The sequence below is a fragment of the Anoplopoma fimbria genome, chromosome 18 (genome assembly GCF_027596085.1).
Source record: "Anoplopoma fimbria isolate UVic2021 breed Golden Eagle Sablefish chromosome 18, Afim_UVic_2022, whole genome shotgun sequence".
NCBI lineage: Eukaryota > Metazoa > Chordata > Actinopteri > Perciformes > Anoplopomatidae > Anoplopoma > Anoplopoma fimbria.
In genome coordinates, this window is record NC_072466.1 from 6156136 (window position 1) to 6181728 (window position 25593).

At 39.1% G+C, this 25593-nt stretch overlaps 3 protein-coding genes across 3 annotated transcripts; 1 reads left to right on the plus strand and 2 right to left on the minus strand.

The window, feature by feature from the left end:
- Positions 1 to 3311: 3311 nt before the first annotated feature.
- On the plus strand, positions 3312 to 6114 carry ccn2a (cellular communication network factor 2a). Its single transcript, XM_054618284.1, has 5 exons — positions 3312 to 3572; positions 3752 to 3968; positions 4082 to 4333; positions 4455 to 4666; positions 4783 to 6114. Exons 1-5 carry the CDS (start codon positions 3510 to 3512, stop codon positions 5077 to 5079), a joined length of 1041 nt encoding a protein of 346 aa, XP_054474259.1. The 5' UTR covers positions 3312 to 3509; the 3' UTR covers positions 5080 to 6114.
- A 2377-nt stretch (positions 6115 to 8491) lies between these two features.
- On the minus strand, positions 8492 to 15274 carry chga (chromogranin A). Its single transcript, XM_054619101.1, has 8 exons — positions 15229 to 15274; positions 14856 to 14905; positions 13835 to 13928; positions 12011 to 12079; positions 11808 to 11894; positions 10548 to 10862; positions 9354 to 9781; positions 8492 to 8575 (listed from the first exon to the last, which is right to left on the minus strand). Exons 1-8 carry the CDS (start codon positions 15272 to 15274, stop codon positions 8492 to 8494), a joined length of 1173 nt encoding a protein of 390 aa, XP_054475076.1.
- Positions 15275 to 18631: 3357 nt separating this feature from the next.
- Positions 18632 to 21797, minus strand: si:dkey-177p2.18 (phospholipase B1, membrane-associated). The gene is made up of 6 exons (XM_054619073.1): positions 21721 to 21797; positions 21036 to 21117; positions 20725 to 20826; positions 20375 to 20470; positions 20059 to 20130; positions 18632 to 19133 (listed from the first exon to the last, which is right to left on the minus strand). Exons 1-6 carry the CDS (start codon positions 21771 to 21773, stop codon positions 19008 to 19010), a joined length of 531 nt encoding a protein of 176 aa, XP_054475048.1. The 5' UTR covers positions 21774 to 21797; the 3' UTR covers positions 18632 to 19007.
- Between the last annotated feature and the right edge of the window lie 3796 nt (positions 21798 to 25593).

Here is a 25593-nt window from a genome sequence, read left to right on the forward strand (position 1 = left end):
ACCACAGTTACAGTACTGATTATACCCCACAGCTACTCTCCTAGACAAATATATTGGTCTATACTTAGCCTTGACATATCTAGGCCTACCACACACAGAGACAAATATTTCCTTTGTCAACCCATCCAGACATCAAGATCTGCAGAACAGTGAAGCATGTGGCCAGTCAGCCCGCTGATATTCACCAGAGGAAATCCTGAGACTGACGGACTGAGCTCAGTGTCAGACATTCAGTCTGAGAGCAAAAACAACCAAAAGCATAATAACAACTTCGCTTATAGTTCCAACCGTGTAGGAAAAAAACAATATTCTGTTTGTTTTCTTATAATCTAGCCATTAATAGACTACTTTGTTTGTTTTGTTTGTAGTATGCAACTCAGATATACCTTTAATATTCTTCTATCTGTGGAAAAACAAAGATTTAAATAAACTATAGCTCAGAAATTACAAGGTTTAACTTTATCTCCAAATAACATCCCTTAAAACCAATTAAAAACACAATTGCCTGTGATCTTAGATAAAGTGACTTGACAAACAAGCTGACAGAAACTCAATTTCCATGAACGTAGGATAAAACTGTCAGCCAAGTTTGAGTGTTGTTTTGCAGCGTGGCCGGAGCACGTTCCTCCATCAAGCTGTTTCCTTTAGATATCATGGAGTTGAGGTTTTTAGGCCCAGAGGCTGCAATGACTGGACTGACAGCACACACACACACACACTTTCCACACTCCAAACACACACACACACACACACACACACACACACACACACACACACACACACACACACACACACACACACACACACACACACACACACACACACACACACACACTTTCTCTGGTCTGTTTTTAGACAGAACACTCAAAACACATGCACACACTTTCACTCACGTCTGTGTTTTTCCTTGCTCAAATGGGTCTAATAGGAGTCCCTACTGTACTGAGCCAGCATAGAGAGAACATATCCATATTAGGAAAAGAGCAGTCGTCCATATATGGAAAAGCTTCCTCTGTAGTAACAGCCCTGTCTGCTGGCTTCTCACTCACATTCCTTCAGCTCCAGGTTTCTCTGGGAGTTTTTCATTTCCGATTCGCTGGCAGAAGAAGGAGCAGGGCCGCCTTTCATAAGAGTCTGGCCCGGTGTGTGATCCCCTTTTTTCAAAAAAAATAATACACAAACCTCCGTCTAGTCTCTTTCCTGCAATCCTCTACTCTGGGGTTTTGATGTAGTAAAATAAGCCCGGCCAGGGACGGGGCACACCTGGCCTTTTTAAGTTGGGCACAGACTAAACCTCATTAGGCAGGTGAGAAGCCAGAGAACATGTAGCCTTTGTTCCTGTAGTATCTGCCCCTCGTGTTTCGTGGGCCGGGCAGCACTTTCACTAAAGTCGACTCAGGGTTTTTAATCTTGATTTGTCCTGACTAAGAGCCCAGGAGTCAGAACGTTCAGTCAAATGTGAAATCAAATCCTCATCTTTTGTTTTCAACAGAATCCTCCTTTTTCGGGAAGTAAGAAAAGCGGCCTAATGCTCCACTCAGCAAACATCCTTTACTGGAAGTTCCATTAACGGAGAACATTAGTCTTTTGTCCTCTAAATACCTGTCCTGCATACCTTGGCAGAGTGGTATGTTCAGGTAACTCAGGAAAAAGAACATCAGGATCATCTTGTCGAAAATGACAAACGTAACACATATCCTATTAATCATTCTAAAACTTTTTGTGTCATGTGATTTTTGATCATTTATTTGCCTCAATAATAAGAACATTTTAAAGAAGTTGGTATTAAAGTGACAAGTACATATTATCAATTAGTATTATGTCTTTCACTTAAGTATATATGTTGTATGCTACTTAATACTTCCCATCCACCACATTTTAGAAGGAAATATTGTACTTCTTTTACAACAGATTAAGAGTTTACATTACAATTATATAGGTCAATAAAATGCAATGAATTGCTACATAAACCAGTGGTTCCCTACCTCTATTTTTGCTAAAACCTTAATTGTAAGCAGTTGTTTGTTATTATTACTAGGGACAGATTCACCCTGTAAACTTTTCAGTTAGTGTAATTTAAATGAATGTTAGAAGACCAAATAGTCACAATAATTTAAAGGAGCAGTATTAAACATTCAAAGCATCAATATAGCATCAGAAGTCTATTTGCTATTTAAAGATATAGTGAACAAATGTCTACCTGAGCAGAGAATATATATGTATAGGTATATTTATACAAATTTGTGTATCAGAACATTTATTTTTTTGACTTCTCTGCCCCATTAATCATCTCATAACCCCTCAAATGAATCTTGTGACCCTTTAGAGGGGAACAGACCCCGACATTTTGGAAACTTGGACTAAAATACTAGTGAAAGAACAGAACACTTCTTCCACCAATGCTACTTTTTAAAGGGGCTGTATGTTGTGAACATATTTTAAGTCGCGAGGGAAAAAGATCATGTCAAAATAACTTACATAAGGTGTATCGTAGAAAATGACCGGGGGAAGTATTTGTGAACAAAATGCTCCACTCATGCAAAAGAGATCATAATATGTTCATAATGTGTTTTAATGTTTAGTGCTCAAATCTGCAGTTCAGCCTCTGATTTCAGTGCACAAAAATGCCTCTTCAGTGTCCCAGATGTAACCGCACAAGTACGGAAGACAAAGTTACAAGAAGCATACAACGGCTGCCAAGTCTCAGCAACCTGTTAGATAACCAGCTCAAGTTAATGACTCAAATGAACCTCATTTCCCTCACAGCTGGCTGTTAATTTACCAGAGTACAAGCTGTCTGTGCGACTTTGAAGCCTGAGCTGACACATCATCACTTTATGTGATCATCACATGTTGATGCATCTTTATGAGTTGCTACCTGTTTGTTTTTTTACGTGTTCCTCTTTCATTAAAAGTTATTTTTGCCTTCACTTTTGAACCGTGCTGAAGTTTTTTCTTTCTTTTTTTTAAATTAATATTTATAGGTACCGGCTGTCTGTTTGTGAAGTCAGTCTTTAGGAATTCCCAGTGTGGGGTCCCAAGCCTCCAACCAGACTTAACCTCCCCTTCCAGATGAAAGCCGCTCTGAGAGAGAGAGAGAGTGTTGTTTGGCCGAGCAGCAGAGCCTTGCCTTCAGACAGCAGGAATGTGGGATGTCTGGAGTGGGGGTCAGGAAGCGAGGAAAGAATGCCAAGTATGTCCATGTTTGTCCAGGGCTGGCTCTCCATTCAGCCCCCAGTGACGTGCTGCGAGGGCCAGTGAGTATAAAGGGAGCAGGGCTCTGCAGTCAGAACTCAGATCAGCTCCTCTACCGAAGCTAAACTCTAGCTTTCACCAAGACAGAAAGAAAACCTGTGACCGGAGCAGCAGAGAAACTCTACGAGACGAAACCAGACAAGAGATCAACTTGATCAGAAACGGTTTCTCAAGCTCAAACTCTGAGACTAACGGAAGACTTTCTCAACGAGACTTAAGGAAAAACTAGAATCTATTACTACAAGGAAGAAGACATGTCTGCCGCAATGAAGAAAATGATTTTGGTGCCTTTCCTGTGCATCATGCTCTCATACATGGTAAGTCAAAAAAACACTTCATACTGCTTAGGCTTAGAAGCTGATGCTCTAAACATATGGGCACTGTTGAGTCTTTAAACCTACTCATGTAAGCTCTAGCCTTCTCCATGTGCTGGCTGTGTCACTTGTATACACTTTGAGGAGATATCTAACCAAGCATGTGTCTGTGATTTGCTCAGGCTGATGGTCAGGAGTGCGGCAACCAGTGTTCGTGCCCCTCCACTCCCCCTCAGTGCCCCCCAGGAGTGAGCCTGGTGCTGGACGGCTGCGGCTGCTGCAGGGTGTGCGCCAAGCAGATGGGGGAGCTGTGCACCGAGAGAGACCTCTGTGACCCACACAAAGGCCTCTACTGTGACTTCGGAGCCCCCATCAACAGACGCATAGGAGTGTGCACAGGTGAGCTATTGAAAGTTGCTGTTTTCCCTGTGATTTGCCATGCTGTGGATCATTAGCTGTCCTTGAAGTTTGAAACATATAGTGACCTTTCCATCTTCATTCCCCCCCCACAGCTCGAGATGGAGCCACCTGTGTTTTCGGAGGCATGATGTACAAGAGCGGAGAGACTTTCCAGAGCAGCTGCAAGTACCAGTGTACCTGTCTGGATGGAGCCGTGGGCTGTGTCCCGCTTTGCGCCATGGACGTCAGGCTGCCCAGCCCCGACTGCCCCATGCCAAGACGTGTCAAGGTGCCAGGGAAGTGCTGCGAGGAATGGGAGTGTGATTCTCCCAACAGACAAAGCTTTGTGGGCTCAGTTCTGGCTGGTAAGTTATTCTCCTTTTTCTTTTTAAGCACATACTGTAGCTTCTTTGTTGGTCTTTATATAAGGAGCAGATAACAATCAGGATGGTATTTCTAATCCAGTGTTTGCTCCTGTGTTTGCAGCCTACAGAGAAGAAGAGACCTATGGCCCAGATCCCTCCATGATGAGGGAGAACTGCCTGGTTCAGACTACTGAATGGAGTGCTTGCTCCAAGACTTGTGGCCTCGGGATCTCCACCAGGGTCACCAATGATAACCGCGAATGCCGCCTGGAGAAACAGACCCGGCTGTGTATGGTGCGACCATGCGAGTCCCAGCTGGAGCAGAGCATTAGGGTGAGTTTTTGTTATTCTGCACTGCTTTCATGGACTGTACAGATACAGTTTTTGCCCTAAAACAGCCAAAGAATGCCTAATTAAGTTGTTTTTCTCTCTTCTTTTTCCTCTTACAGAAAGGAAAGAAATGCATCCGTACTCCCAGACTCTCCAAGCCCATGAAGTTTGAGATCTCCGGCTGCACCACCACCAAGTCCTACAGGCCAAAGTTCTGCGGCGTCTGCCTGGATGGCCGTTGTTGCACCCCACACAGAACCACCACCCTGCCCATGGAGTTCAAATGCCCCGACGGACAGGTCATGAAGAAGCACATGATGTTCATCAAGTCCTGCGCCTGCCACCACAACTGCCCCGGGGAGAACGACATCTTCGAGTCAATGTATTACAAGAAGATGATGGGAGACATGGCGTGAGTCACTGAAGGACGACCACAGCTTATGACTTGAAAACAAACAGAACTCCATCTCATTTTGCAGCTCAGTATATATTTTTTTCTTTTTGTTTTCTTTTCTAATTTTCTCATTGTTAAAGTAGTCCAGACGCTTATCTAAGTGTCTGTGTGTTTTGTACAGCTGGCACACGTCAGCCACATAGACTCAGACAGAGGGTTGCATAGCAGCTCAAAGAGATTCCTGCACTATAACTTCTATTTTTTGACAAACCTACTGCCAGGTTGCCGCCCATTCCCCTTGAAATCCCTTTTTACAGACCCGTCCATTTTACTGTATGCATTTTTAAACCTTATCCAAACCTTGACGTCCTCCTTAAATGAGTGTCTAATAACTTCCCCCCACCCTCGGGGCCTGGACCAGACCTGGAAACTTTAAGCAGCTGTAGATGTAGCACGCAGACCACAGCGGGCCAGTGTTCCCCTATGCAAACAGGTCTGAATGTGTCTTTGTGTGTGTGAGTTTGTGTGTGTGTGAGTGTGTCTGTTAGCGCAGGCCTGAATGCCGGCCTTGTCTCTGCCTCTCAGCAGTTCACCCTGCTCACAGAGTAGAGGAAAGGTCAGAGTTTCTGCCCAGTATGTGGATGAGAAAGCAAGCAGCGTGCTGAGTTTAAGGTTAGATATGCAACACAGTGGGCTTTGCCACGGCACTGAGGAAAAGAAAAAAAAAATGACATGTTGATTTTATTACTGATTCAGGTCAGAAGGACGAAACCAAGTGGTTATAGGAACAAAGTGTCTATTTTGTACAAAAATAGAAAAAAAGACTGGAAGAATTGTTATTTCATTCCTTTTTATGTTGTTGATGTGTAAATGATGTATATATTTGTACAGTTTAAGTTAATTTAAAAGCCAAATTTGTCCTGTGCTTCAAAATGTATCGATAGTGTATTTTTTGTCGACAGTATTTTTTACTATTTTATTGAGAAGTGTGACAAAAATGTTACATGTTTCACCTTGTAGCTGGAAATAAAACGTTATATTTTTTATACAAACATTAGTTCTCTGATATTCTGTCTTCATTCTGTTTGGTCTATAAACTAACAAACTAAGCACACTTACACGTGACTGATCTGCATTACTAGACCATCAATTGTTCATGTTAACTTTTGACATCTTAGCCAGGGAAAGTATTAATTAGTAATTAACACACATATCTAAGTTAATAACATGGGGAGGAGGGAGTTTTCCTTATCTTAAAGCATAAGGACTGTTTTATTCCACTTCAGGAGTAACATACATATGTTGGTTTGTTCCTCCACTCTCCACTCAGGTTTATGTAACAATACTGTAATGCCTTCTTCAATAAACAAAGAAGTTTAAAAAATGTACGAGTTCTTACAGCAAACAACATGAATAATGAACATAATTGGGGGCTGTTTATTAAATTGCTCCCTATTGGTTTGCTAGCTGAGCAGAAAGTTCAAGCTTTGACACAAAGCATTCCTGCTTGTTTTTCTCTAACTTTTACATAAGAACAGATGGAAATAAATGAACCTGGGTTCCAAGGAACAAAAGGGAAATCTCTCTAGCTGACTTTGAAAAAAAAAAAAAAAAAAAAAAAAGGACTGAGAGGACAGAGGCAGTCTAATGTCGCCACCTGGTGCCCTTTTCATTCTGTTGTCATGGATTTTTTTAAACAAAATGTTCAGCTGGTTTTGGCACCCACACACGTAAATCTCAAAAGGAGGACAACCTTAAATGAATCTCTCTGATTCACAGGTGTGATATTGATCAAACAGCATAAAGGTTTTCTGCAGAAAGTTCTATAACATATCTAACAAGTATAATAACAACCATGTTTGTGGTTATTGTCCAATAGTAAACTAAAAAGTCAATTCATTCTTCTTCTTCGCCATCTTTGTCAACCGTAATTCAACCAATTTCATGGTGTGTTAGAACTTCTGTTAATAATGAATGTGTAATATGAAACCACCTTCAAATAGTTATGATTTTTAGCAATGCTTTGCTTCTCATGCAGGGGAAAACTTTTCTCTTGGTATTCAGACTTTTTAAGACTCACTGTATTTGCATTTATTGGTGCTGGATGGAACATACTGTACATAGACAGAGATCTACTTATCAGTTTCAGTTTTCAGTTGTGTCTACAGCAGCTAAATATAAATATATATATATTCATATATTCAGTTTCTCCTCTTCCACTTTTTCGTTACCTTCAAGAGCTTTCAACCAAAAACTGTTAATACCGCACTGTATGATTCACCACACATGGCGTTTTATTCTCAATAGTAGCAACAATTGAACAATGTAATGCTCATGCCAAAACTAAAGGTTAAAATGTTATTGTCTTGAATATACTGTATAAAAAGCTTGTGTGTCAGAGTGATGATTCATGTTCTCAGCTTCTTCGCCCACAAACACAACCGAGTGCAGAGCGTACCTGCAGTGTGACTCATTCTCTCTTTACAGTGAGGAGCCAGCTTCACTATGGGCTGTGTGAGTAAAAATACAGTATATGTGTTATGCAGTATTGAATGAATCTTCACTCTGGTAATCTTATCCAGTTTATCATCTTTATATATTCTAATGAAAGTGATTCAAAACCCATCAATTGTTAAACAAGTTAAACAATCCATTAAGATAACTACACAGGTGTAAATTAGTTAGTACGCCAAGTTTATTGCATTAATTGTCTTATGCAAATATTCATTTGATTTCAGAGGCATTAAAATGATCTACCAAAACAGAGATTTCCAGTTGAACTATTCAATTTATTAATTTTCTTACATAAATTACTTACATTTCATTAATCTGCTAAAAACGTTCACTTATTGCCTTGACTTGATTTTGAGTCAACAGTATCTATAATAAGTAAGCATCTACGTCTTCTTCTACCGATTCCCCATAAGATAGCAAGCATCCCAGAAAGAGCTTTGTACATGTATACATGCCGTTACTGTACAACCTCACCTTGTTGGTGTGTTAATTCCTGGATCTGCCTCAACCGTTCACATAGCTCAATGTTAAAATAATTTGAAAAGCAGGCGAGATACATTTGCAGAAAGAGAGAGAGACAATTTTTGGAGACAATAAAGGAAAACAAGCTGTCAACCTTCACTGACAGAAAGGTTATTCCTTTAGGAGCCTTGCATGAGTTCCAATGCACTGAACTTGTGCATTTGTTTGTTTTTAGTATGCATGTCTAGCAGCATCTACTAATCTATGTGAGGGACAGGATGTCACAAGGGAGGCTGCAGCAGCAAGAATCCTCTGGAGAAATAGCTAAAGATCAAATGTTGTCACATATTCTGAACGCTTTAACTTGTGGATACCAGGCAGCTGGTAAGGCGGAGGAGGCAGAGGAGGTTGCTCTGTCAACTTTTTTCTTTTTTCTTTTACCAATCTCGCTCTCTCTCTCAGCCTCGCCGCATCTCATGGAGTTTCTGGGCAACGTCTTCGAGCTCTGACTCAATGGCTGCCAGGCTTTCAATCTCTGGCTCCTGCAGATATAATGAGAGGAGAAGTGGAAGGAAAATATACTTAGAGTGCAGGCAATCATATATATATATGGACAAGAGCTCTAAAAATATCTGGACATAATCACCCTTCCATGCATTGATGTTTCCGCTGTTAGCAAGACTTCACAACCAGCCTCACTGTTACATCAAACATGAAACAGTTTGTGGCCATTAGGGCTATCACAGTCTAAAGAGCTTCCTTAGAGCGCGCTGCCAAGAAGCACCAGGGCCATTTTCTAACTTTATGGGATTCAGGCTGCAGAAAGGATTCTTCCTCATTATTTTTTTGAAAGTAAAAACACAGAAACCTCTTCAGTTTTTGGGCTTGAGCTAGTGAACTTGAGAGCTCAAGTAAGAGTTAGCCTTGTTATGTAAAAAATAACATAATGCTTGAAGTCATTATTTAAAGGAATATAGTTAGACAACCTGGGAAATACATTTATTATGTCAAGAGTTACTTGACACTTTAATAATATAATATACCTGATTTAAAATACTTATTTGTTTACCATATTTTATTGTATATTTTCATATTTTCTATTTTCAAATGATGTCTTTATTATTGCACTTTATTTTTATTTATTTACTACACGCACCAATTAATCAACTAGCCAAATTCCTTGTATGTGTAACGTACTTGGCAGTAAACAGCTTCTGATTCTGATTCTGATTCTGATAAGAGGTATCAATCTTCTCATTTAACTTGCTGCTTCACAAAGTGACAACACTTGTTATAAAGATAAAGTGATGGATAGCACACCTCTGACTTCCGGCTGGCGCTCCCCTCTTCCTCCGACCCCCTCCTCTCCTCTGGTCCTCCCCTGGCGATCATCTGCAGCTCCTTCTCCTCTGGACTCCTCTGTGGGTTCCTTTTCTTCTTCTTCTCCTCCTCCTCCTCTTCCTCTGCGACCTCTCTCGAGTGATGTGGCACTTCCTGCTGCGCCTCATTTCCGACTGCTTTCTTCTTCATTGGCGACGACTTCCCCCTCTTGGTCCATCGCTTGTGGCTCTCCTTACTCTCTCTCTTCATTTCTCCTTCATCCTCCTCTTCCTCCTTTTCCACCTCTTGTTTAGGCCTGTGTGATAAATATGCAGATCTCTTGTCTTTCTCCTCTTCATCTTCTTCATCAAACTTCTTCTCTTTTGATTTGATTCTGGGTGCATCTCTCTTTTCACCAAATCCAGCACCTGGGAATGTGGAAAATAAAAAATAAAGAATGAAATATCTTTTTTTATTTTCTTGCTGTAACACCTACCAAGTCAGAAACTGGCCTCCATTCGCAAAATTCCACTTCTTGTAATGAAATATTTCTTGCCAGCTGGCAGCTTTGCATCCAGTACTGCTAGCTGTGCTTTATGGGATTGAACAGCATGACTGGAGCAATCAGATGACTTGGCAAAGGATCCCTTTTATGGAATAGATATTTCATAGTTCTTTGCCATTTTAGCGCAGAGAAAAAAACAAAAACCTCTCTGTTAAAAAAGCTAAATCTTGATTGCAGTCTTGATCTAAGGATAGCTGTAATCATGCACATCAGCTTATTTGAATTCTGGGACATGGAGACATTTAATCATTTCTGTTGGTGTGCTGTCAGTTTGCCAGCTGTCGGGGGGGATTTCATCACGTAGATGGAAGCACTCCCATCAATCAGCAAGTCCTGTGGCAGCAGGGGATTTAGTCTACAAAGCTCTCCATATCTTAAGATGCTGCTATCTGCCTTTGGTCAACTTTATTGCATATTTTAATTAGCTTGGATGTCATTTATTTCTTGAAAAAGAATACATTTGACTTGATTGGCACTTAGAACATCAAGCTGTACTTATTAATATGCATGTTTTTCTGTCATGTTATTGGTTTCTTTCCCGTTTTTTTACTCTTTTTGTGTTTTTTTAAATTGTAACTAATAGGAATTGTGATTAAAGGAACGCATAAAGTAAGAAGATATCTACTTGCCTTTCTTATCCTTGATCATGTGTTCCTCCTCTGAATTAGCTCTCTTCTCGTCATAATCTTCTCCTTCTTCTTCCTCCCTCTTTTCAGCCTTGCCCTCTCTCCACTCCTCCACAGATGCAGAAATGTGGCTTCCTGGACTCTTGTCGTTTTCTCTCTTCTCTTTTACCTCCTCAATAACGCCATTGTCATCTTGTGACTCTCCATCTACCAGGCTGTCTTCCTTTTCTTCCTCTCCGTCTCCATTTCCTGTCCTCTTCTTCTGGGACAGGATGGATTGTTCACCTGGGCCTCCTAAAGCTTCCAACATGGATCGATCTGAAAACCAGGAGGGGTTGGAATTTAATTTACTAGAGAAGATTGATTTTCCTGTTATGTTAAAAGAAGGTGCTTACACAAAAGCACAACAGTTTATTGCTGGGGTCGTTTTGTGTCGTGACAGAATGTGTGTGTTTTCGCTTAATGGAGTGGGTCAGAATGTCAGATTTTATGTAACAGTAATACAATTTAGCGTCAGTATTTTGTCCAAACAGAATTTGAAAATATGAAAATCTTCCCTGATCAGACACATATAAATATAGTATTTTAAATATAAATGTTTTAATATACAATGCCAGTTACGTAAGCCATACCCAAATTAATGTTTACTTACATACCATAGTTACTTCATTAAATAAAATGCATCACAGAGCTAAATAACTTACATAGATATAGTCCATTAAAATCACTACATTATTTTTAGTGCATTCTTCATTCTATCTTTTCATATGGTGTTACACATTTTCTGAAAACTCAATTGCAACCCTTAACTCCTTTAATACCATTTTATCAGTTCATCAGCAGCCCTTAAGTGTAGCTGTCAGAGAACATGAAGAGGATCAGGGTTGGTGGACCTTATTAATCATTACTGAACTTGTTCTTGGTTTGCTACTCGCCCACTCTCTGCTTTACAGGGAGTCTGGCTTCACTTCTAAAAAGCCAGGTGTGCTGTCGGGTGTACGAAGCTTGTGTATGTCCTGATTCTGTCCCCAGAACAAAGGTTTGAATTCAACTCAGCATATCTCCTCTGTTTATCAGCTCTGCCTTGCTGACGGTTAATAATAATAGAAGCGATACATCATTTTGACAGCTGGTGCATTTTAAAAACGTTGATTGGAGATTTTCCTCAAAACGAAAGCGCCTGAATGTTGTTGAATTGTGATTAGAAATAAAACAGCATAACAATGCAGGAAAATATGAATCTGAGCTTCTGGAGAAACTCACCAGCGACATCGTCTGCAGCCTGAGGAGTTTGTGTTGATTGTTCAGAAGTACCAGCGTCTCTCTGGTGCTGAGCTCTCTCCTGATGACCTGCAATTAAAAATGAGTGAGTCAAGCCTTCTGCCATATTTGTGCTCTTCACACACATGTAAACAAGCGCGCCCAGCATCCAAACCGACATCAGCTGTGTGCCATCTGTGACTCACCTTGAACAGCGATGTCCTGCAGCACCTTCAGGAAGTTTTGATGGCGAAGGATAGAAACCAGTCTGTCGTCTGCGTAACACACAAACAATACAATAATTATTCTGTCTGTATGTATAATATTTTAGTTATTGTGGATTTTTTTTACTTTTTTTACTTACTTATTTTATATTCTTTACTGTGTAATTACTTATTTACTTATTTATAATACTTGTTTTGATCTTGTTTTTTACTTATGTCTCTTGTTTGCACTTTCCTCTCTGCTGCTGTAATCCTGCAAATTTCCCCGCTGCGGGACTAATAAAGGATTATCTTATCTTATCTTATCTTATCTTATCTTATCTTATCTTATCTTATCTTATCTTATCTTATAAACAAACACACATCAAAATGAAGCACATTAGTGGTTAAATGTCAATGTAAAAAGAAGAGACAACGAGCAAGAATAGAGGGTAAAACACAGGTATATGTCTTTCCCCTTCACTTTTTCAAAGGACTCAGCAAATTTGCATCAGTGGTTCGTCAGAGTTAATAGCCCTGGCATTTACTGCTTTCAAAGCAAGAGCACAATTAATCATTTGGCCCACAGAGACTCCCCCAGTGAATTGCAGCAGCAGTGAGCACTGTACTTTCTGCTGACCCACAAACAGTACTGCATACTGTACGCAGCAAGCACAAAAGAGACAAGTACTGTACTGTGCTCTGATATCAGTCAGCAATCCTTCTTTCTCTCCTTGACATCCCTCTGGTGGTGTACGGTTTCTCTCTCTCAGTAACACACACTTGGTGAGTAATGCACAGATTGATTTTTTTTACAACAAGGACAGCATGAAGGTAATACACTGGCGATGTAACTGAATACTCTTCACTCAGTGCTAGCGACCTCACTGCATCTAAAAGGAGTAGGTTTTTTATTTGGCAGCCATCGCATCAACCCATTAATCTTATGATGGAGGCATCATGCTCTCGATAAAAACCAGAATACGTAATGGTTCTCCTAGACAGGCGGCTTTCCTACAGTGATGCCTGATTTGTTTCAGTCTTGGTTCTAGTGTCCAGGATGATGATGATAAAAAATATGGTCAAAGCAATGCTGAACATTTGCGTCAACCTCATTTTTAGATCCGTTTAAACAACTATAAAGAAGGAGCCTTCACTAAATGCCAAATGATTGCATATTTGGTATTGTTCAATTAATCATCATTATAATACATACTTGCAATACAAATATGCAAAAAATACATTATATCTGAATAATCCCTCATATTGAAACACAGGAATATAGTTTATAACCAAAACCTGAAACACTGTCTACATGGTCAATTAGCAGGGAAATAACTGTATTTAAGCAGTTTTATTTAAGATGTAAGGACATTAAAGGGACAGTTCCGATTTTTTCAAGTGGGATGATATAAGGTACTTATCCATATTGTCTACAGAAGATTACGGTCAGGACGCCCAAGTCAGGAGAAACAGCACGATGCAAAGAAATGTACTGCTGTGGACTGGGACGGCAGCCAAAGTGTACACTATATTTAAATATTTTCACCACTGAGATTTTGGGGGTTTTGTAGGGTTAGTTCAGATTCACCTAAATCACACACGACTTATGTGTACTTTGTATAAAGGCCCATTTACTAGCATTGGTAAATATACTTGTCCCTTAAAAAAATAAACATTAAATACATTTTGAAAAATAGATATTCTGTCATATGAATGCATTAACAGTCAATGTGCCAAATCACGTTAACACAATCGAAATTCAAGTATTCCATCAAAATAATTTCTAGACTAAACTGTGTCTGTGGTCCTTTGGGTGGGGCTCACCTGTCTTCAGTGTGACCAAACACTCCTGACTGACGGGCATTGGGTGGGGCCTCGATAGCACATCTGCCAGCGCCTCCACAATGCATTTCATCACCTGCAGACACACAAAGTGCACAAAAATGACTGATGTTCTCATATTTACCTGGATTGTGCCTCTGACATCTATTAATATAATTGTTTAAATTGTCAACTTTGATGAGTCAATAATATTCTGTACTCCAGTGATGCTACTGTAAACTAGGATGCTACTACAATCAGAATAAATTAAGGATCATTCTGTTAAAACAATATTCCTTGGTGAGGGCTATATGGGAATAAATCTACAGCTTTTTAGAATTAAAATCCATCTGCTTCTCTTTGAATGCTGCTCTTGTGCCAACTCGCCCACTAATTCAAAAGATGTGAAACTCTCAGATGAGAGATCAAAATCATTTTTCAACTCCCATTGTGCTTTCAATGTCAAGCCAATCCCACATGCCTGATGATTTTTCTTTTCACTATTTATTATTTATTTATTATAAAAGCTTTATGAAAGCCAGATCGTCCTCATCTCCCCTTTTTATTCTCATCTCTCCAAACCCTTTTCTAGAAACCCCTTCTCTCTCTGTCTCCTTCTCTCTCTCTCTCTCTCTCTCTCTGTCTCCTTCTCTCTCTCTCTCTCTCTCTCTCTCTCCCTCTCTCTCTCTCTCTCTCTCTCTCTCTCTCCATCCATCCCCATGTGAAATGGATCCAGCAATACCAAATCCTGGCGGTAAAGGCTCTGTTGCTCTCAGAATTCATTTTAAACAAGGTCATGCTGAGATTGCACTAGCAGAGAAGGCACTCAAGTGGGTTAAATTGCTTGGATTAAGTATTTATAATCACTGCTTGTAAGCAGAAGGACTAGTCACACTGAAACAAAGGAGCATTTGGGTAACATAAAACAGCAGCAGGTTACTGTATACTACTGTCACTTCTACAATAATACTAATATTAATACAGATGTATTGCAAATGGTGTTAATAATGACAAAAAGCTTTACCTTTACGTCCTCATTCTCCAGCTGACTGTGAGTCACTGGCAATGACAGAGCTGCAGGAAAAAGCAAGGAAAGATGCATCATTTTATCATTATCATTTTTTTATTTTTATATATATATAATCCCCGAAGATGTAGCCTATCATGTTATTCTCACTGTCACCAAAACACCGGCTGTTTCAACAGGGGACTAAATGTGCACAAAGGTTCAGGTGAATGTGCTCCATCTTCCAATCAAAGACGTGTGTCGCTGTCCTTGGTGCTGAATCCAGGCAGTCGCATCTCCAACGCAGCTTTCCTCTCTCAACACACCAGACCCCCCCAATAAACATGATGTCACTAAACTTCCACAATCATTTTCATTTTATTTTCCTTACCGCAGTTAGACAGGATTGTCAAAACGAAGAGTCCTCTCCCCATCATGTTTTTTGTGTGGAAACAAGGCGCATTAAGCTCTCCAGCAATAGAAAGATAGTGAAGCTTATATCAGAAGGTGTGACTTTACCCCTTTAGGAGACAGTCGGTGCATTCACGGACGCATCCTGAACTAAACTTAGTCGCCTTTCGGTATTTCTGGAGAGCTAAATGTACCCGACAGCCTCCGTCCTCTCCGGTCTCTCCACCGACACCGAGCCGCAACGGGGTCCGCTTTTATAGGAAGATGAGGAGAGGGGAAGTGACATCATCCTCTGGTACCTGATCATACCTCCATGGTTGTCAGGGAGTGTCTAGGTTCAGAGTACATCATGTTATTAATCATGTGTACTACTACAGCAGATTCAGGGATTGTATTTTTTTTATTATATTTCATAAAACTTTTGGTCTCCTGGTTTTTGTCTGTTCTGCAGTGACATAAGATAAGATAAGATAAGATAAGATAAGATAATCCTTTATTAGTCCCGCAGAGGGGACATTTGCAGGCTTACAACAGCGTAGAGTAAAGTGCACACAAGAGACATAGTAGAAGAAGACAAGATAAAAAATAAAAAATGAAAAATAAAAAATAAAATAAAACAAGTATTATAAATAAGCAATAATAAAAAAAAAAAAAAACAGTAGAAAAAACAACAATAACTGAAATATTATATTTACAGACAGAGAAAAAAAAAACTATTTTAACTATTATTGCACAGTGTAATGTGTAATGTATTGCACAGGTTTTTATTGTCATGAAATTATTATTGTCATGTGGTCATGTGAATGTGAAAAAATATTTTTGCGTCTAATTCTGAATACAGATGCACAGATTTCATGTCGTCTGTGTCTCCATTATGTTGTGTTCCCGTCCAGGACAAAGCTCTGCCATCATACTGTATTTGCTGAACATGTGTCTTTATGGACCGAATGTGTTGCTAGGTGATGGTTTATTGAAAATTATTGATGTCATGGCTGCTACTGTGCCTACTCGGATCAGGTGGCTTGAATGGCTTTAAAAAAAAAAAAGTCCTTTTACATGTTTCATAAGCTAAGATAAAGCAGCATTTACCCTTCTTATCAAAGACAAGATGGGATCAGAATTTAGGCTGTGTAACATATTATAAAATATACAGTATATGTTAATCATTTTATAGCTAGTAATTATAACTGTGAGTTGATAAATACTTAAATAATTGTATCTAATATGTGATGTAGTGCACTTCCAGATGTTTGTTAACTGTCATGACCATTTTGAAAGCGGTTACTGGTGGATTCCTTCTGGAGAATCCATTGTTGGACCATTAAAGATGTATAGATTAAATTGCAAATGGCGTTATATAATAAGAGTACAAAACATGAATAAGTAAAGCATGAATTAATGTAGGATGTGACATGAATTCCTGTCGATCACTATTAAAACAAAATACAAAATAACTGTGATTTTATGGGGTTCGTTAACACTTAATGGATGTTGAATGTTAATTCACAATTATTTCATACATTTATTTATACAAAACCAAATGTCTACTGGACGCATTTGGCACAGAACTTGGTACAAAATTGCTAAAATTCAAAATTTTGCATGACCCACTTGTCTTTGTTTGTGTCACATTTACAATTTATGGGATGGAATGTGAGTATTTTATTTTATTTGATCATTATATTAAGTTATTTTAAAAGAATTGTGTACGGGAGAGAGTGGTGCAGTAAAACCTAAAACGTCAGTTTTAAGCATTATTACTGTAATACAATGAGAAAAAAGACAATGGGTATAGATGTTGTGTCAGGAATCTGTTTGGGACTTGTCTTCATTAATATTGATTATTTTAACCAATGGGTAATACAGCAACTTGTAGATCTTTGCGTCTGAAATGCCTTTTTTCTGTATAACGTGATCCAGAGACAGATTCCACCTAATTTGGGGGAAATATATAAATAAATGTATGAAATAAAAGTAACTTAATCATTACATAATGATTCTGAATTGTATAATATATTACTTCAGCATGTGCATTGAAACCTCTTATAAAGTGTCACCAAAGTGCTTACAGTAAGTTCATTAAAATTAAATAAAACCCATGATGCAGAACTGAGTTATGTTTTATAGTGTCATTGTATGAAGGTGTTTCTCTCCATTAACAGACTCGTTGTGAATAAAACCAACCAACCTATGAAACATCATTAAAAGTGTTTGCTGCGTCTCAGATGTACATGAGCCAATAAGGTCATCTTCTCTTTTGTAACTGACACATTCAATAAAAAGGCAGATAAAGAGGTTTCAGAGTCGTGGGTTGGACTGTTTGCCGTTTCCAATTTCCTACTGTACCGTCCGCTGAGATCCCAAAGACCTCATTGTGCTTTCAGAGAAACAATAAAGGCCCATTTGCGTCAGATCCGTATTTGTCTCGCCCGACGGCTTTGTTTAAACATGAAAAGCGTTTTTCGCTGAATGCAATAATAAGGTCATTATGACATCCAACAGCTACGAGGACTCATTGAAATTCAGCTTGAGAGAAATGGTAGAAAACGGTGAAACAGGAAATGTATGTTTCAGATCTTAGAGCGTTTCTACATCCAGGAGAAGTGTTCTCTAATAAACACATTAAATTGTCCCATTCAAAGTCCAAAAGGGGTTTTTGCCTGCATTATGTAAGACCTTGAAAACCAACCCATTCAACTCTAACTGAAACCTACAATGCTAAGCACACACTGAATGGTTTTTCATTTCCATTCAAGAGCTAAACCAAAGTAAATAGAGCTGTGCTTAATATAGCATCCACCTGCCCCCGTAATATTACTAATTAAAGTCAATACATAATGTTCTGTACACTCTTGACAAAGACCATCCAGTAGCCTGTTCGATATTCAGAGTGTTGTTCAGTGTGGCGGGTTACTTTGTCTCTTCTAGTGCTCAGCACATGATGTAGCTTCTGGGAGGACAGAGAAGTGAAAGTGGGCCAGCAGCAGCCTGGAGATCTGAGGAACAGACGTGTGACTAAGTTGTCTCTGGTTAGAAAAGTCACAGCTTTCTGGCAACATTTACATTTGACAAATCCCTTTCCATCTTTCCATCTTTCCATTTTTTCTTACTGAGCTGATCAGGGCCTCATGCAACGCTGCATGTTGCTGGATGTGAGAATTTGAGCTCCGTCAACCTCCCAGGTAAATTCAATTTCAATGCGGTGATTGATGCAATATTTGACAACATTTCTAATGTCAGCTTAACAAAATTGAATATCAGAAAAGTTGAAATAAAGAAACATTTAAATAGTAAAGGGTTCAGGATTCTTAAAGAAAACACTTAACAGACATTCAGTTCAGTTTTGGGCAAAGTCTGATTAGTTTAATGTTTAATGTGTGGATGTATAAATGTCACAAAATTGTTACTTCATGCTACGCTTCTTACAAAATCTACACTTTACATAAGTAATACAATTCAAATTCAAGAGCAAAATGAAAACTTTCTGCTCCGAGCAGCAATAGTTTCATCCAGAGAAAGCTTCTCAGCAACAAGCGACCTCCAACTGCCTCTTAAGATTAAATATTTAGGTCGCACATCATTTACGGAGTTTGAGAGCTTAAAAACTGCAGTGACTGTCTGTATGCTGCTACCACAGACATGTTAAGTTTTTAGTGTTTCCCTTTGCAGGTGATTCACTGTATCGCCTCAACAGAAACCCATGGAGCAGTGGCATGCTTGTAAAATAGACCATCAAAGGGAAAGCTACATGAATCCAAGTCATGCCAAACCCACAAGAAGCAGGAGCAGCAGCAGAAGGACGGCGGCCCGTGACAGAGCGTCAGACTGCAGAGGAGGCTGGTCTGACTGGGCTGCTATCGGTCTGGTGAAGATATACGGGTGTTCCTACAGATGAGACATGGAGAGTATGAGATGTGCATCTATGTAGCATAATACATTATCATATTTTTCTTTAATTACACATTAATAGGGAACATTTCCTAAAGCTTAACATGGTCTATAAATTAGAAAACCACTGGTTTCTATGCATTGCAGACTTGCAATTAATATCTAATTGACTTCTATTTCATTATTTCCTTTAAGTCTTTTTCATATCACTGTTGCATGGCCAGACTAAATTGTTAAATTGTGATGACTTTGTCCTGAAGATCTGTGAGTGTGCTGCCTTTTTAACTTTGAGTATTCACTGCTAAAAATGTATGAGCTCAGGTTAAGTACCACAAACAAATCCTCTTAAAGACCCAAGTTTTTGTGAAAAGTATTGTTGGTGTATTTAAGATGTTCTGACAGCTGAGTCAGACACCAAAAAACAAACTCAGGAAACAGATAATAAGCAAGCATGTCAATACACTGAAAATGATGCTTTGAAATTGGTCAAATTGAGCATTTAAAAAGTTTGTTGTTGAAAAACTGACTCAAACGTCTGAGCATCTTTGAACACACTAACAGAGAAATATTTCAAAAGAGTCCCTGCTTGCAACTGTGTTAGTTAGTCTTGTGTAACTTTTACAAACATAAATGGCTTTAAAGATTAAACTGGAACCGACTTAAAACGTTTTCAAACCTCTGCAGGAAGTTTTCATTCTGTGCTGCTATAAGAAGAATCAATTTGTCACATCAAAGGGTATGAAAGTATTATAAGATTCAACAAAGTTCTTGCAGCTAGCTTTTAGTCTGTTATTAAGAAGCCAGTTTCCTCTTGTTTAGTTTAGCAGTTTTTATCAAAAACTCCTGAAACTTTAAGGTTAAAGACCCAGGTAACTGTTGCTCTGGTGTCTTAGCAACACTGTCAGATAGAGAGGTGCCTTACCATGGATGGACAGATGAGACTGATGGGGTCAGAGAAGCTGCTCACAATCATCTTTCCCCCCTCAGGCTGAAACTGTGAGCAGAAGACAGACAGACAAGTAGGAATTCATTTGCAAAAAACACAAATCATTTTTTAAGTTGCTGTCATAGTGCAAAAATACTGATTAAAAAGGCTGTGTCCTTAATTTCCCCACAGCTTCTTCCCATTAGATTATTCACTATACTACATCATTTTGTGACCATCTGAATGCCAGTGGGGTTGACTGTTGACCCTGAGCCTCCTGTCCCATTAAATACAAGTGTGACTCATTGTTCACCATGTTGTTCCACAGTCCCTTAGCCAGCTCCTCATGCCCCTTGATGGTGAAGTGGAAGCAGTCGTGGGTGAAGAAGGTCGTGTCGATCTTCCCATCCTGCTCAGGGAGAAAGAAAAAACAAAAAACATACACAGGTGTAGATTTACTGATGGAGCGTCTTGTTGGTGTAACGTGACTTCTCTCTCATTTTTCAGCCTTGTGTTAACAAAGCCAAATACTACAGCTGTAACACTCAGGACCTTAATGATTCAATTAGTTACTGTGCAATGTTTCACACTGATTCATCTCCTGAGAGCAGACACCTCTGCCACGCTGGTATTGTTGTGGCCTCTGGAGTGAGGATAGATTACCGGGAGGCGAGGAGGGTCGGCGTGTTTCAGAAAGGGCTGAAGAACGACGGCGAAGTCGTCTTTGAAGAAACGATCGCTGTTCAGCAGCGTCTCCAGTCTTTTCTGTGGATGTGAGTTAAAACAATTTATAGCAACAGCAATCATTGGAATTACTTACAGAGAGGAGTTAACATGAAATCAATATGAACTGTTTTGGGGTCCATGTACCACATTGTACATTACGTTTGATTAGCAGATGAATTAAATGATTTTAAATGTTTCCCGTTATGGATAATAAGCACATTATATAAATTGAGAAGTATAAATTGCACCTGGAATTCCAGATTGACTTCGACCAGCTCTTGAAGCTCAGGAGAACGGGCTTCTGGCTCTATCAGGCACGAGCAGAAAGATCTAAATGAGAGCGAAAAGAAAAAGGAGCAGATTGCATGGGGGAGAAAAATCAGGTAAAGACAAAATAAATAAAAATGTTGTGAGTTGTTGAAAATAACTGGCAAGATTCATGTGATGAATTTATATTTCTAAAGTTTGCAAGATAAAGAGCACGAAAATGTTTTTGTTTTTTTTCACTTTCATCTCTATATTTTATTCATTTGTTTTTCCATTTATTAATTTAATTACAATATTTATTTATTTTCAAAACTTGAAATACTTGACACAAGATGTTTCTATACTGTACGTCACTGAGATGCGCACGTACGGTTTAAGTTTCAACAGCACACTTATAGAAGTTGAATATTAGATTATGATTGGTTTCCCAGCCAGTTGTGATCCTGTGCTCGCAAAATCCTGCTCATGTCTTGAACTCAGATTTAATGTTTTACAGCAAAACCTTCATTTCTCTTCAGCAGACAAATGCAAAAACGGCCTTTTTGTATCAAACACAGAGTGAAGGTGATACATCACAGTGAAGTAAGAACAAACACATCATATTGTTGAGCAGAGGGTGGGCTTTAAGGTTCACGTAAATGTTAATGTTAGGACTGAGCGGCTCACCTTTGGAGCCGGCACCCCGGGGTGGGCTTCTGCACCTCCCTCAGAGTCTGCATGGGAAGTATCTGAACGATATTAACGATCATACGAGGAACCTGAAGCACAACATGGAGAAGACGCCGTGAATTCCAGCACCACGGTGAAACCTCACCAAGACCAAATGTGCCTCGTTTCCTTTCACTCTACCTCATTCATGAGCATTTCCAAGGAGACGGTGATATAGTGAATGAAGTTATCCACTGAAAATAGAGCCTAGAGAGAACACGGACACTCTGCAGAGATTAATCACATATTTGTCATACTGCAAAAAGTGTTTTTTTACTGAACTAATCTCATTTTAATAAGAAAAAGTCTGACCTTATCTTTGCAGTAATCGCAGATGTCATTCATGCCCATGAGAATGGTCAGAAGCTTCCAGTCTTTCTCAAAGTTCAGACCCTAAAGAAAGAGACAACAAAGAGGTCACAGTTCAAATTTGGTGCATAAAAACAGGTTCAGGGACAGCATCATGCTGCAGGATATCTCAGTTTCCTTCTGTTGAGCTTTTAGAATCAGATCTTAACTCTCTGGCATCACCGTACCTCATAACCTCTCAGTGTGTCGATCAAATGTCTCGTCTGGACGGGGAGGTTGCTAGAAAGACCGAACAACAACATCAGCTCTTTGAGAAGCATCGTAATAAATAATCAGTAACACATAAAACTGTTTGTGTCACACTGCTGAGTCATTACAAGGTGTTGTGTCCAGTCACAGCCAGGTTGAAGCCTGTTTCGCTGATGTGAGCCTGCATCCCGTGAACCGTCTTGCCCGGAGCAGCACCAAGCAGATTGGGATTGAACAGCTTGATGATGTCTAAGAATCACAGTTGGAAAAGAAACGTGAAAAGATGATGTACTGTTGTGTTTTTTTTGGTAGTTTATATGGAACATATGCAACACAATAATGTCGTCAGTGATTAAAACACCTTACTTGCCAAAGTGATGACATGCTGATATGACTCATAGCCTCCGATGCTGCAACATGAAGAGATGTCATGTTTATTTATAATTAATGCACTGGTTACAAAATGATAAAAAAAAACATCTTAAACAGTATGATTAAGAAATTCCAATCCCTTATATAAAAACACATTTGATTTTTTTAACAATGTAACATGACGAAAGTATGCACATGAATATTTATGACATCATAAGCTGGCTACATGCATGACCTCTAAAAACAAGGTTATGATCCGTGCATGAGATCCATTACAGATTTCACACACGATATCTCTGTCACCTCCACGACACGTGACGAAACTCAATAGGAATCCCGAGGACGGTGGTGGCGTTGGCGCCGATGGCCGTCTGGAAAAGGAAAACGACACAACATCTGAGGAGAATATGATCAGAACCCCTTAAAAAATTAAGAAATCTTAATTGTTTGTAACGAGAATGTTGATTTTTTTAAATTTAAATGACAACCATCAAATTTCTGGTATTGTCTACTGCATTTTGAGGAGGTCTTGTATCTTTGTAAATATGCTGTAAATGTGGATAACTATTATTTTACAATTTTCTAACTGAGAACAGTAATGCCAAGTAATCTGGCTACACTATTGTCACTACAACAGTTAGTCATTGTGATTTTAATTGCACATCATATAATTTAAACTGTATTACCATTAAAGCTGAAGAAAAAAAAAACAAATAACACTTACTGTCAGTGAATCCCCTAACGCAGCGATGACTTTGATATCTGCCGCCTTCACAAATTCAACTGCACCAAAGGGTGAAAAAGGAAAGATGGAAATGAAAGAGAATATATTATTCAACAGTTTCCTCTCTTGGACAAGATATTTTATTATGATGTGACCTTGACAGACCTGAGGAGGGGACAGAGGGAGAAGGACTCATGTCTGGACACTGGAACACAGGATGTTTGAAGCTCAGAGGTCGAGTTTTCTCTGGAAACTCCTGAGAAAGAAAAGAGAGAGAGACACCCCATCACTGTCAGGACTGAACCTTTAAATCCATTTGTTTTCAGGTACAGATTTAATATTTGTCCAAAGAGGCAGTTTCTCTTTCTTTGTAACTTGACAAACGTTATCTTTTTCACTCTTTGACCCTTGCTTTGCTCTTTGTCTTTAGTCTGACATAGCTATGCTTGCTGTGTGAATACCCTTTCTGACTGCTGTTCTATGCTGGCGTAGTAACCTGCCTCTTATTTTAAAAACAGGTTACCCATTGTTTCATACTCATAATTGTTTTTGTCGTTTTCATTTTGTCCAATTGTGTGTCTTTTCAATAAATTTGTCAGTCAAGGCCTTTTTTCGTCAAATTCTTCTTGTTTAAATGCCGAACAATATTTAAATCAAATAACTAAATAACAGTCTGCCAAGAGCTTTTAAAAATAAAATTAAAAATAATAATAAAAATATTTACTTAAATAGCACATTTCACACAGACTATGTGCCTAAAAGTGCTGCACATTTAAAAATAAAATAAAAATAAAATAAATGAAAACAGAAAATTCAATTTTTTTGTAAAAATTCAACAGATGATTAAAGACTAAGGAGAACATTTTACATTTAATATGACAAATAATTAAATAAATGAACACAAAGATCATTTGAAGGAGAGATGTGGGACTATGTGGAGCGCACATAAAAAAGAAAGGCTTGGCGAGGTAGCTGTGTTTTTAAATTATGCTTGAAAATGTCAACTGCAGATGCCTCTCTAATGTTTTGGGGGGGGTAGGTTGTTCCACAGTTTGGGAGCATAAGTAAAAAAGCTGCAACTGCAACTTTCTTTTTTCGAGCGGTTTTGAGGTGCTATAAACACAGCAGTGGAGGATTTAAGGGTTCGTAGAGGAACATAGAGCAACAGGGAGTCTGTGATGAAGGCCGGTCCTAAACCGTTTAGCTTTATAGACCACTAAAAGGACTTTAAAATAAATTCTGGAGCCAATAGGCTATAGATAATATATTATCTTGTGTCTAAAAATGACAGTATATTTATGTTCAGAGCTGGAACCAGGTGGACACAGTACCTTGTTGAGGGCCTCCTTGCTGTAGTGTCGTATCCCCTCCTCATACTCCCACCACCAGTCGTTGCCTTAAAGAGAAGGATTATTAACATCTGAAAATGGCCCAAAAAGCCACTTCTTAGCATGGCATTGGCCTTTTTTTGAATGGAATTTATTTACCTACATGTTTTTTTGTTATCATATAATAATATACTGCACACCATAAACAATCTGTCTAAAATAAATCCCTGTTTCAGAGGCTGTAGTGACAATAAATACAGGCACACAGCCTCACGTGTGCTTGTTCTAGCACTTACCTTTGACAGAGCAGGACGTGAGCATACATGTTGCCACGGCGATCCAAAGCCGCTCCATAGTAGTGCGTACGGGCCAGTCAATGGGTCGACCCTGCAGCCTGCACAATGTGATGCTCGGCTTTACAGCACTGTCACTTTGTCTCCCCCTCCCCCCTCACTTTCCCCCTCTAAAGCTGAGTGACGGCCCGATGTCAGCAACACAATACCTCTTAACAATAACACCAGTTCAGGTTTTCCTACATTACAAGGTCTTTTGATTTTAACACCACCACAATGAAGAAAACATTCAAAACAGCCGCTAAATATCCATATATCATTTATTAATTTCTTTATAAACTTGTATTTGCGATGGTAAAAATGCAGTCTTCTCGACATTCTTGACCAGTGCTTGTTTCATTTCAGACAAATTGTGAGGTGTGAAGGTATTGATGTGTGAATGCAGTTTGGAATCATTTCTGATCGTCCTTTTTGACTTCATACACTTCATGCAGGCGAGTCGACAGATCAATTCTCACTAACAACAAGCACGTACTGTGGACCTGAACAAATGGAA